The 13,731-nt window shown below is 38.5% G+C and overlaps 1 protein-coding gene across 8 annotated transcripts in view; it reads left to right on the top strand.

Moving 5' to 3' along the window:
* PCNX1 (pecanex 1) overlaps positions 1–13,508 on the top strand; it is an 89,419-nt gene extending 75,911 nt beyond the window's left edge. For 7 of the 8 annotated variants that reach the window (XM_066552747.1, XM_066552746.1, XM_066552744.1 and 4 more), the window contains 4 exons: positions 1,229–1,470; positions 2,496–2,932; positions 4,356–4,496; positions 7,901–13,508. In XM_066552747.1, coding sequence (XP_066408844.1) covers positions 1,229–1,470; positions 2,496–2,932; positions 4,356–4,496; positions 7,901–8,041 — 961 coding nt within the window. In that variant the 3' untranslated portion in view covers positions 8,042–13,508. The remainder of the gene's footprint in view (positions 1–1,228; positions 1,471–2,495; positions 2,933–4,355; positions 4,497–7,900) is intronic. The other variant, XR_010783864.1, reaches the window with a different exon arrangement.
* The last annotated feature ends 223 nt before the right edge of the window (positions 13,509–13,731 follow it).

The raw sequence follows: 13,731 nt of genomic DNA, 5'->3' as shown, positions 1-13,731 counted from the left end.
TCTCACAAGTGCTTATATGTTACATAATGCTGTATGTTAGTGCTAGAAGAAGTAACTGGAATGATATAATTGTTTCCCCACATGACCCCTGGGTAATCCAATACAAACTCTTGCTGTGCTGTGTTTTATAGGCCATGAGAACTTTTACTGCACTTCTGGCCCTCTATGACTGGCTCCAAAAGCAACAGTGGGAGCTGTGTGCCATTCAGAAATGTGCATCCCGGTTCTTAGTAGTTCCAGGAGCTTGTGCTGTGGTCTGAACAGTCCTGTAGCTGCTCTGATGGTTGTATTTATCTTAGCCATCTGCAGCATATCAGAACAGAACATGCTGCTTCACCCAGAGTGCCAAAAATGCCACATTTACTGCAGTCTGTGGTATTTGTCTCCTATTGCCATCAGCTTGTCCAACTTGACAGAATAACAAGTGAAAGCATGACACACAGCAGTATTTGAATCCAAGATTTATGCTTCAGGATTCTGTGTCCTGGGACAAAAAAAATTGGAAAGGAGTGCTCAGTGTACTTGAGTGTGACAGAAAAGAAAAATGAAAGTAGGAATTGAAGGGAGGAGGAAATGTGCTGTGGTGTTTGTGTCCATTTGAAGCTTATTAGTGTAAACAATGTGGTGAAAAAACTGTGGTTATGTCTGCTGGAAAATGATGGCTAACCTACTGTCTGAGTGTTCAGCATGTGCTTCAAACAATTGTGAGTGCTTTACTGAAGGTAACAGAAACCAAATACATTAAAAATCCAGGAAACATTTTCCTTGCTAATCTGTGTAGACAAAGATTTTTGCAGTGTAACAGTTACACATGACTAGTGTGTTAAGTAGCATAAGTTTTATTAAATTGTTCCAAAATAACCAGGATGTTCTATGAGCATTTGAGTTGGAATTTTATCACTGTATTGTATTTCAGAGGTGGAATCATTTTTAAAAAGCTAATTTATATGAGCACTTGACTTGTCATAAATAAGGTTACTGAATAGCTGTCATGAAAAAAATTGCAGTCTCTTAGAAAGCAGAGACTTTCTAAGAGACTGCAATTTTTTGCAATTTTGCTTTGCAAAATATATTTGCAAAGCATATTCTGAGAAAATAAAGTCAGGTTTTAACTGATTTTAGGAAATGCTGTGGATTGTGCTGATCCTTTTGCATGTCATGAAGCATTTCTTAGAATACTAATGATTAGGAGGTGTGCATTAATGTATCACTTGCATTGTGTTTCCAGACTAAGGAAAGGCTGTGGAGCTGGCTGCAATAGTGGTGGAAATATTGAAGATTCAGATGCTGGAGGTGGAGCTTCTTGCACAAGTAACAATGCAACTATCAATGAGTCACAGAGCAGCATGTCACAAGGAGGAGGGAATGCAACTGCAGGGCAGGGACCTGGAGCAGTACAGCACCCTCCTGTGGCAGCTCATCCCACAACTTTTCCTGCAGCTCATCCACCAGCTCATCCCTCCACTCTGGGTAAAGTTGAAACAAAGAGACAACTTCATACAAATTCGGTCCTATAGCTAGAACAGGCCTTTCAGCTCTTTGGCCTAAGTTAAAAGAAAAAGCAAACTAAAGTGATGTGATTTTATGTCGTGCTAAGAGTTGCTGGATTCATCTCAAACTACAGTACTGTTTTATGCAATACAAGGTTCCCAGACAGATCTGATAAATAGGGATATAGTTGTGCTGACAAGTAGATTAAATAACTTTTTAAAACAGGTTTCTACAGACTGGATATTTCACTTCTGTTGTTTGCAAATGCTGAACTCATCATTTTTTGGGAATGTTTATATTTCTTATTTATACAGTGAAACAAGTTTTCTTATTTGCACAGTATTCTAACTGAATCTATCCAAGGGTCCATAGTGAACTCTAGTTAAGGAGGTGACAAACACTAAAGCTGAGAAAGTCTTTCAAACATTGCCTTTACTCACAAAGAAAATACAGATGTATGGATTTGTATGAACATAATTAGATCTATCAGCTGAGGAGAGTTATCTGCAAATAAGTATAGGAGAAAATTACACCAATGCTCATAAACTGCAATTTGTTTATAGCTTCAAATGTATTAAATTTGAACTCGTTTTAAAATAACTTTGTTCTAATGAATTTTTTGACCCAGACTTTGAATGTGTGATCAAGGATATTATTTTAAAACATGGGCATCTACCTTTCTTATTGCCTCAAGTATGGTAAACTGAAGTGCTAATGTTTAGTAAGAAATTGTTCATGCAGAAAGTGCAAGACATTTTTCAAGGTACTTGTCTGATAGGGATTGTGAATTGAACAGAACATGAAATTCTGAGATAAGCTGAATGGAATGTATTGAAATATACTGCTATGTGAGATGCAGCAGAGATCTTCTGCAGTACATCTGTTTCAGATGATGTTGGTTAGACAATCAGTTTTGTATATCTGTGCAAAACATTTGTGTTGGCAATCTGTTGTGTCTGGGAGGCTTTATCAAACTTTCCTGATTGTGTATCTTTTACTTTTAGGCACCAGTCACAGCTCCCACTCTGTGCAGTCCAGCCTTGTCAGACATTCCCCTGCCCGTGCCTCAGTCGCTAGCCATTCATCCTACTGCTACGGCAGCCGTCATTCATCTCTTCGCACATCCACAGCGGGCTTTGTGCCTTGCCGGCGCTCTTCCACCAGTCAGATATCCCTTCGCAACCTCCCCTCATCCATCCAGTCCCGCCTGTCTATGGTCAACCAAATGGAACCTACTGGCCAGACTGGGGTCAGCGTGCAGCATGGACTGCCCTCTTCTAGCAGCTCCAGCCAAAGCATCCCAGCCTGTAAACAGCATGCCCTTGTGGGCTTTCTAGGGACAGAAGGAGGGAGTAATGCAGCTGAAACTCAGTCAGGTGGCAGTGCAAGCCCTGCAAACCAAATGCAAGCCAAAAAGGATGACGTTATTTACAGAATCCAGGTGAATAGTCTAGAAGAACAAGTTAACTTACGTTTCCACGTGCTTTTGTTAGTTCTTCCTTTATATGTTGTTGAAATCGCTACTTAAAAATACACGTTCTAGAATATCTGGTATACAGTTTCTGTGCAGTTATGTTTGGAGAATTAATGTAAAGAAAAGGTGTTCTGGACAAGCAGCCTTCCTGTATGTTCCTTGTTTAATTTTTTTTTTTTTTTTTTTTTTTTTTTTTTTTTTTTTTTTTTTTTTTGCTGTAGTGCAGCTCTGAGAATGTCACTGGAACTCAGTTCCACTTCATATTTAGTTTAGCTTTACTTGCTGTAATGTATGAAAGGTAAACAGCTTCATTTGCAGGATAGAAAGCTTTTTTTCTTTGAAGCCAAGTAGATTTTCTGCAAAAGTAAGTGTAAAATACCTGCTTTCACTTTCATATGTATTTATTCTTTGGTTATACCCACTTCAGGGTTTACTGAGCAGCAAACAATTCACTATTGACTAAGTTAATCATGGCAGCCTTACTTGTTTTGTGAAAATCCAGGAATGTTTATTCTTGCATTCTTTCTTAGCTCTTATTAGCCCCACGTACATGTCTTTGGCATTATACTTGCGGGAAACCTCAAGAAGTTTATTATGACCTAACCTTTTCAAGAGGTTAGATCATAATAAACATGATTTCATTGCTGTTACCACCTCAGTTTAAGTAATCTTTCGTAAATTGCGTCATAGTGGGCAAAGTTAATTTTTCAGGTCTGTGCTTAATAGCTTTTGTTTGCAGGCAAGGGCCCTTTTTATGAAGCTGCTTGCTAATCCTCTGTGTGAGGAGGATAAAGTGGATATGTGCCTTTGGATAGTGGACATTATGGAGTTCTCTCTGTCCTTAAATAGGAAGAATTTTTCAGGAGTTTTCTCCTGCTTGCCCTGTGGAAAGGCTAGTTTACTTCAAAACATGGAGTGGGTCTCAACTAACCATGCTAGTAGATAAATACTTCTCCTGCCTAACAATTAATTCCCCAAGTTTCTTAAGATATTCTGTAAGAAGTAATGAACCTATCGTAACAGCTCATCATCACTTAACTTTTCCCTGTTACTAGACTGTGTGCTGCCAATGCTTTTGTTGTGCCAGCTCCCCAGTCCTGCCATGAGCTAGTATAACTGAATGAGGTGGGGAATGGAACCAGGGCTGTTGCTTCAGTGAACTGGCATATTCACCTTATTCACTGGTGTCTGAAACCACAGCATCATTTCCAAATTCAGTGCTCTTTGGGCTTGGAGAGCCTGGAGCTCAAGTTTCCAACCTTGAAATTTGTCAGAAATCAATTTCAGTGGGTTAAAGTCAATTATCTGGAATTATGCAAAAGGTTACAGTTTATCTGTTTCTTTTAAATTTTAGCTGAACTAACAGTCAAAACTCAATTCCTACTTATAGTTAATGGATCCCAGTCAAGTACTGGAAGGGATCAACGTGTCAAAAAGGAAAGAGCTGCAGTGGCCAGATGAGGTGATACGGCTAAAAGCTGGAAGAAACAGCTGGAAAGACTGGAGTCCTCAGGAAGGCATGGAAGGCCATGTAAGTTTTGCTTGGAAGTTGGCAAGCTAACCTTAAAAAAGGCAGTGTCTTGATTCTGTGGCAGTCTGCCTTTATTTCTGTTAATGAAAAGATCGATGTAGTAGATAAGTTAGGTGAGCAGCTGTCCTCAAAGTCTCTGTTGCTGGAAGAGCAGGTCTAGAGTCCTAATTTGAGGCAGAGAGCTATTTCTGCAACTCTGTAGAGAAGATGTAGGATGATGTTTCAAATGTTGTAAGCCACCACTCCTTCCTTGCCTTCTTTCAGCTTGTCATGGTCTCTCAGGCATTGCTCTCATTCATCCAGCATTCATTTTCCTTTCTTTAAACTGTCAATCCCTGAACAAATTTACTAACAAGTCCTTAATTGAAAGATTAACAGTATTTGATTTTAAATTATTCTGATCAAAAGAGAGCTTATGTTCTTATGTTTCCACGTGCTTTTATTAGTTGTTCCTTTTATTAGTTGTTTTATTAGTTCCTTTTATTAGTTGTTCCTAAATAAGATAGTCTTTAGATGTCACTTTATTATGTAATATAGATACATGGTAGGTGTTTACTTTCCTTTAAGAGGGAAAGCTGTTCTAACTAAAACTTGTGAAAGCCCATGACTTGAAATTGTGTCTCTCTTTTCTGTATGGATGTTACATCTGCAGTTTACAAAAATTCACTGCATTGGCTAGAAAACTTATCTCCCAATTTAGGCTCCTTTTATGAGCAAAAACCCAGTGTGGTCTTTGAAACCTTTTGATTTTTACTGTGATGTACTTTTTTTTTCCCAAGAACTTGATGTCTGTAAAGATGCTCTAGTATTCTCTTAGAGATAGAGGGAAGGGTCACTGACGTGGGTCTGCAATTATTCTTCAATACAACTGTATTTTCATTTGGAATAGATCAGTTTTGAACAAATTTCTTTGACTGCTTACCTCAGTTGGAGGCATTATTTATAAATTACTTTTAGGGATAGATTTTGCCATTTGAAAGACCACATCACTGTGGATATATGTGCAAACTTCAGGTAAGAAATGGCGCGAACAGAGTTGACAGTCCACTCTTAGGACAGTAGTGTTACATTGTAGGTAACACTTGTTAGTAGAATGCTGTTGTAAATATCCTCAGTTATCTTGGGTTTAGACATACTGATGCAGATCAAGAATGTGGTAAAGATGGTGAATGTAAAGGGTTACATATGAAACATGTCCTCTTGCCTGGTGTCACTGGACAATTTTTTTCAGGAGTTTGTGAGTGTCTTTTGGGAATTGCAGCATGCTGCATGTACATGTACAGTGATTGATGCTACAGAAGGATTAAAACAAGAGGATTTAAAGGTCAGAGTAAGCTGTTGTTCTGAATGCTTCTCATCTATTTTTGGTACAGCATATAGGCAGGTGCTTTTAGAAGAGCATCTTTTAACCTAACAAGAAAGGAAGGAAAGCACTAGATTATCCTGTGTATGATTAGGAGGAAAGTATTTAACTTGATGACACTGCCTGCTTCAGCTGCCTGTGGTTAAACATACTAGTATCAGTAAAGCTCTTAGGACAATCTTCCTTTTCTCGTCCTGTGACTTTGGTCCTTCCTGCAAAGAGACAGAAATTATTCTTACCTGCTGAGTTGCTGCTCATTAATCAGTTTACCTTATGTCTGCTCTCAGTATGAAGTTCAGCACTCAGTAGTTTAAAACTTTGCTGCTACGTAGAAAAAAGCATTTTTCCTAATCTAGTTTATCTTACTAAGTATGCAGTGCAATGTGTGTATAAGGCAGGAAGACGTTATAAGGTTTCTTCCAAGAAATTACATTTACCAGTCCTCTTTGGAATGTAACTATTTTTTCCTGGTTTTGAGAGGGTATGCCCAGCATTATCTTTCTATGGTACATGATACTGGGGTGTAGAAGAGCCCTTTTCCTCCAAGAGATTCTTACCACCTCTTGACTACCTGGTGACAACATTTTGCATGTACCAAATAAATGCCAGTCATTATAGAAGAGATGGTAAAACTGAGTGTGGCAGTATGGCAGTGATGAGTTTTAATCTGTGTACAACTTTTTGCAGATACACAGCTTTTAAGGAGCCATGATAGTGACGTCTGTAGTAATCTCAAAGGCACCAGTGTTAAATTGGACAACAAGTATGTAGCACTTGGGACTTCATTGGAACACTTCTTATTGTGTCTGGGTACAGGATATTCCTGTTCTCATTCCATACAGCAGCATAAAAATTATATGGACACTCTTTGAAGTCAGACTTGAATGGACACTTAAATATCACTGTTGCATCAGAGGAGCTAAAGATGCTGTGCTTCCCTGGCTGAACTGCTTGCCCTGTATCTATGCAGCATAGATCTCATGCAATGGACAAAGCTAAATGTCCTTCTCCCAGTGTTAAGAGAAATTGCCAGCTGTGTATAATGAAAAATAAGTGAGTCTCTTGGATTTGATTTTGGAAGACTGTGGTTTTCTGTCATTTTTTCCCCTTTATATCTTTAGGACTCTTGAAAACTTTACTGCTGTGGAATTTGTAAAAATTAGTTTTACTTGCTTTTTTACTTACTTTGTCTTGAATTAAGGGTTCTTTTCCCACAAGTGGGAAATTTGAAATAATTCTATTTCTATAAAGCTGATGACACTTATAACCAGGTTAATGGAGCATCCTTATGGTTCCTTTGGGGCACCCAGAAGTTAAAGGTGTGTTTTTAAGGAGGCAGATAAATAAAGACATACAAGTATAAAAAAGGGACCTTCTGTCAGTCAATATCAGGCAAGATCCATGGAAGTAGCAGATCAAAGTACTTGAGTTCTGTAGATCCAAGGAAGTATGATACAATAATTTGTAGCACTGTTTCTGAACCCCTTCTTCTTTGTAATATTTTTAATTTAAAATTATCTTTTAATAACTTGGTTTAGAAGTCAACCTTGAATTCACAGTGCATAGGTAACAAAATCCTGGCAAGAGCTTTAACTTGCAAGAGACAGTAGTCTACACCTGACTCCTGGTGAACTGTGGTTCTGCGCTGCACAGCACCGAGGTGTTCTAAGACAAACTGAGCATCAAAATATCCCAAATCTCTGTGTGTCCTTTTTATAGTCGCTACTCCCTTTGGATGAACTGTTTGGTTTTGATTTGGGTCAAGTTGTTCCTACTCAAATCTAAATCAGACTGGCTGCTCTCATGGTTGTAAAAGATCTAACTGTGATTTTAAGAAGCAGACCTTCAGCAAGACTTCAATGTGCAGCTTATCTATGGGTATGCTGTCATTGAAAAATGTGCAGCTAAGTCATATAGCACCTATATTTTTTCTGCTTTGGCCCTGTAAAGGTCTTGAGTTATCATAAGCCACAACTTTGATATGACAGCTCTCCCTGTGGAGCTTACAGTTTATTATACTTTGGTTTTTTTTTTCCCCCAGGTGATTCACCGCTGGGTGCCTTGCAGCAGAGATCCAAGTAGTCGGTCACATATAGATAAAACCATCCTGCTGGTTCAAATTGAAGATAAATATGTTGCTGTTGTTGAAACTGGAGTCCTTGAACTTGGGGCTGAAGTGTAAATCTCTTTGAGACTGAAACTTCCCCTTCTCCAACGATTCAGAAGTGAGAGGGGTCCAGAAGAAGCAGCTCCCAGGACATGAAACTTTGGTCCGGTTGTAGGAAAGGACTTGAAACACAGATTTGTCTAAGTCCCTTCCCCCAAATAAACAAGTGTAAGAAATTTTTTTAAGTTGTTAGCTGCTGAAGAAACACTTGCATGAAGGATAGATTTGTTGAGACATATCTTTTGTTTATAAATTTTGTTATGCATTGCGTAATGCTTTAAATCAACAAACTTTTCAGTTCTAAGATCAGAGCACCTCATATTTTTCTAATTGTTTTGCCAAAAATTGCCATGTCTTGTCACAGAGTGTGTGGAATTCATCCACCTTATTTTAATGAAATTGACTACAAACCTTCAGCTTGGTGAAACAGTGTAAGGGTTTCGGGTGTGGCAAGAAGAGACTGAACAGATGTATAGATTCTTATTCCTTATGAGCTAAACATTAATGAGAACTGCACTAATTTTTTTACAGCAATGCACTAAAAACAACCCTGAGATTGCTGAGAACATTTATTTATATATATAAATATAAGTATATAAAATACCATTATTTAAATTGCCTTTGGGATTAATCCCCTCCCTCTCCATATACATGTTGATGGTAAGGGCTGTGCCATGGGTTTGGTTCTATGTTCTGTATTTCATACAAGTGCATTTGCTGCATTCTCTTCACAATAAATGGTAAAATAACAAATGCGTAGAAAAGCACCTGAGTATCCCTGTGCTACATCAGACTTTATTGTGGTGGCAGTGGTACCTCAAGCCTGTACAACACATCTAGCTTGAAAGAGGGCCCCAATATGACTTTCCATCTGTCTTCCCTTCACTAGCCATGGCTACTTTGCTTCTTTACTCCCAGCGCTGGCTGTGTTGTTCCATTGGCTCTTTTCTGGCAAACACAGTGGTTTTAGTTTTGTAGTGGAAGGTGCAGGTCCATGATTACTTCACAGATGCTTGAAGGTTTTTTTTGATTCTATCAAATTAAAAAAAAAAAAACAAAACAGCAACAACTTCCCAAACAAAATGAAAAAAGAACCCAATAAAACTTGACTTCTGCTTTCAATGATCTTTTATAGAAGGCACAGCCCTAAACTTGTATCACTTTTACCACCTTGCCTTTTCTTTCCCTTTAGTCTTCATTCTTTTCTATGACTTGAATTTTATTTTCTGTGATTATATATTCTATGTAAGTGTAATTTGAGTATTTATAACTGTGAAGTTGAATTATTCTTGTGTTACATATCTTAGGTTTTATTGTATTTTTTTAAAAGTGTGTATTCAGGGAAACAAGTAACTCAGAACTATCATGGGAGTGTGAGAGGGAAACTGGTTTGTTCTTGACTTGCAGTTCCTATGACTCACTTTTCTTAATCCGTAAGAAAGAAATGTACCTGTTGTGATTGTTTCCTGTTTCTGACCTGTAATTATATAGGACTCTGTGGGGAATTTGCATACAGTTCTAGCTTTTGGGAGCAGCCATCTTCTTCCCAGTCACCTCCACTTCTTTATATGTGTTGTAATTAGAAGAGATTTCTGATATACCACAGAGGTTATTATAATTAATTCTCTGACATCAGAGAAACATTGTCCATTATGTACCTAATGCAAGAGTGAAATCACATGGCATAAGAAAAAAGGAAGAAACGGCTACCTAAGAAACACTGGTATTCCAGCTCAAGTCACTGTATGCCATCTGGCCATGAAAGGGTAAGTCTGTGTGCCTGGTTAGCTACTCAATTCCAGCTACTGTTCCCAGTGAATGATACTGGGACCTTGCTTGCATCGTAGACCATGCAAACTTGTCCTCGAAGTGCTGTGTATCTTAAAGTTGCTTATTGCTTTTCTCTTTATTCATACATGGTCGCATTTAATCATGGTATAATTGCACAGATCTGCCACCCTTGAAACTATGTGGAACAGCAAAATTACTTATCATATGTATCACATTATAGAGTAGTTGAATTAGTCTCCTGCATATATGAAAATGTACTACAGAAGATGAAACTTCTGTAGTGGTCTGGTAATGCTGCTATCAGGATCAAAGAAAATGTGTATGTTTTGAATTGAAGGCCTTTTAGTGAAGATTTTATTCTAAGTCCTTCCCTTCAGGTAAATACTTTTAATTAATTGATACCTTTAAATAATTAATACAGGTTTTCTGTATCACTAGGAACATTGCTTCATTTAAAAGGGAGAAGTTTGTTTGAAAATAAGCCTGTTTGACCTTAGTTGCACAGGGTTGGGTTTTTTTTCCCTTGGACTGAAGCCTTGAGGTAAACAAATGACTGAAAACCAAAATATATAGGTTAGATTTTTTTGTTTTTTTTTTTAAAGCTGACTGAAAAAACTTTCATTATGTTAACCCTGACTGAACAATCTCTCACTCTCTTTGGGGTAAGGTACGGACAATGTCCATTGCTGGTAAAAGATGTGATAGGAATTAATGGCTTGTTAATGTGGAAATTTTAGTGCATATGTGTATCTGCCTGGAATTAGATGGGCAAACAGCAGATAGGGAAAGAAAGAGACTTTTTTTAAAGGCAAAGAGAATTAATGAATATTTCTATTTTTTATAAAACATAAGACTTTTGGTATGTTGACTTCAGGAGATGGATTTTAATGTGCACAGCTAACAGGTTAACATTTCCTTTCAGGTACTCGGCTAACATCTTTTGTGAAGCCATTCACATAGTGCTCGTACCTATTCCAGATCTGCTCAACAGAAGCCACTTAGTTGAAATTTCACTCTTCCATAAGGCTTTGGAAAATTAACTCTAAAGATTTTCCTGAACTCATTAAGATTCATACAATTGTATGTTCGTTTGTACAGAGTTTATCTTTGGTTTCTACTGTGCAAGTGACACAAATGTTTTTCTTCTTTTGTGTCACTGTGCAAGTGACACAAAAATGTTTTTTTTCTAACGCAGAATCACACAGAATTAACTAGGTTGAAAATGACCTTTGAGGTCATAGAGTCCAACCTATAACTGAACACCACTTTGTCAGCTGTTAGACCATGGTACGTACGAAGTGCCACATCCAGTCTTTTAAATACCTCCAGGGATGGTGACTCCACCACCTCCCTGGGCAGCCCATTGCAATGCCCAATCACTCTTTCTGTGAAGAATTTCTTTCTAATGCCCAGCCTAAACTTCCCCTGGCACAGCTTAAGACTGGGTCTTCTTGTCCTGGCACTGGTTACCTGGGAGAAGAGATCAATCCCCACCTGGCTACACCCTCCTTTCAGGGAGTTTAGAGTGGTAGGGTTTCCCCTGCACCTGCTCTTCTCCAGGCTGCACAACCCCAGCTCCCTCAGCCTCCTAGGATTTGTATTCCAGACCCTTCACCAGCTTTGTTGCTCTTGTCTGGATGCATTTCAGCATCTCAATGTCCTTCCTAAATTGGGGAGCCCAGAACAGGACACAGCACTCAGGGTGGGACCTAATCTTCCTGAGTATAGGGGGATGATCTCAACCCTGGTCCTGCTGGCCACACAGGCCAGGATACCATTGGCCTTCTTGGCCATGTAGGCACACCTCCCTACAGGATAGACCTATCTGTGGAAACCTCTGTTCTAGATGAAAGTTATTTCATCTTTTGTTTTATTTTCTTGGCCTTTGTCTTGATGTGTAATATTTTTCTCCTGTTGTAAGGATGGAAAAGATGGGTGTTTTCAAATTAGTCCTGTCAGTCCAAATTGAACCTTACCATAGAGCAGAATTTTTTAGATCTTTCTAGACTTTTATGAAAACACTCACAGATGTTTGCTTTTACTCTGTCCCCTTGCATTGTGATATTCTCTTGCCATAAGAACATTCCATTTAAGCCCTACTGTTGTAGCTTCCAGGTAGACTCCAATCTATTTTCTTTCTCAGATTTCTTTGGACATTGTATCTATGTGTACATATGTAAGGACTTCTCCCTAAAACATTCAGTTGCAGAAAAGGGCTTGAAAACCCCATTAAGCAGATAATGTCATTAGTAAAAATGGCTACTACATGATGTTTTAAAACCTTTTCTCATTTCACTTCTCTGTGAAATCTTTTAAAATGTTCTGATTAAAAAAACTAAAAACCTAGAACTGTGTATGTGGCACCACTGATGACACCTAGACTTCTGTGCTACGTGCAGCGGATGATACTAGTGCTGGATTCTGGGGATATCTCTCATGATCCAGCATGTGTGAAATGGTTTCAGAGTTTGGGGAAGATGATGATGATGATTATTTCTTGAGGTAATTCCATGTAGGCTGAGTGGTCCTACAGCCACTTTGCATGGGACATCTGGCATGTTTCTGAGTGGTGATGTCAGTTTTCCAGTCAAGTCATCACCAGTCATTCCTCATCCCATGGTTCCTTTGGGAACTGAAGAACTCTTTGAGAAGCCTGGATGACTGGTGAGATGAAGACGTGGCACAGGTCTATGCCTTTGGCAAGAGGCTATAAAGCTTTGTTTGGATTTGGGCAAGGGGGGGAGAGATGCCTTATGATTGATTCAGCCTTCTCTGATAATGCATACACCACCATGCAACCTAGGAGTGTAAATAAGAAAGACACTGCTTTAGAGACCTTTCTCAATTACAGAACTCTCAATTCACAAAATGGAGCTGGATAAATTGCATTTCTTACCATTAACAATATTATTCAACTTATATTGGATTTGGGGTTGTACCACCACAGGTTTTATGTACTTAATTTTATTAAGGAATTTTATACCTATTATATAGGCATGTATTCTTTTCTTGTCTGGCTTGCTATTTGGTATTCTAATGCAGTACATTCAGTGGCGCTGGACTCTTTCAGAAATTATACTGGTAATTCCTGGTGCCTTAGTAAAAAAGTGGGTACATAACACCTTGGTGGAAGGTAAAGCATGTGACTTGTTTCACCCCAGCATGATATGCATATTTCTAAAAAGGTGATTAAGATGGCTGCCCCAAAAGATTTTGGGAGTGTACCTCTATCACTTGGTCATGAACATTTGAATATGAGCAATTTTTATGACTTCTGGTATGTACAGTTTGAATAGATAAGCCCAGTACACTTAGGCCACAACTTTGAAAGATGGCAATCAAATAGCTGGATATGTAACTTCTTACACAGATGCCCTTGAAAGCCTGACAATAGCTGCTGGTTAGGAAATGGAGAGGGGAGTAGAGCATAAATGAGAGGATGGCTTTGGTTTTTAATGGACAATGAAAATATGTATTGCCTCTACCAGCAAAAGGTTACCTTGCCAGGGATAGGGATATATGTACCTGCGTGTCTGTGAGTGTGTATGTGTCTGCGTGTGTTATTGGAAACAGCCTGTAAATATTGTAGCTGTTTAAAATGGAAAAGGCAGAGAGTTTTTTGCAACATGTTGCAGCAAAAGGACAGTATTGACAGTGGAGAAACACTGAGAAATAAAAGAACCTTTTTTCACTTGTTGTCATTTATTGCACCATTACATTCTCTTAAGATGTCATTTTCACAAATTCCCTATAAGGACTGTTTTAAGTTTACTCAAATAATCCTCTAATGAAGGATTCTCTTGTTTAAAAATTGTCTTTTGTAGCTATGCAAAGAATAACCTTACCTATTGCTGTTTTACTGCCGGCATCATCCCTGTTTTCATGCTTTTGCATAACTAAGTGCCACATGCCCT

This window comes from Molothrus aeneus, chromosome 6 (assembly GCF_037042795.1).
Source record: "Molothrus aeneus isolate 106 chromosome 6, BPBGC_Maene_1.0, whole genome shotgun sequence".
Classification (NCBI taxonomy): Eukaryota; Metazoa; Chordata; class Aves; order Passeriformes; family Icteridae; genus Molothrus; species Molothrus aeneus.
Note: the sequence above shows the minus strand (reverse complement) of the source record. Positions and strands in the feature narration are given on the sequence as shown.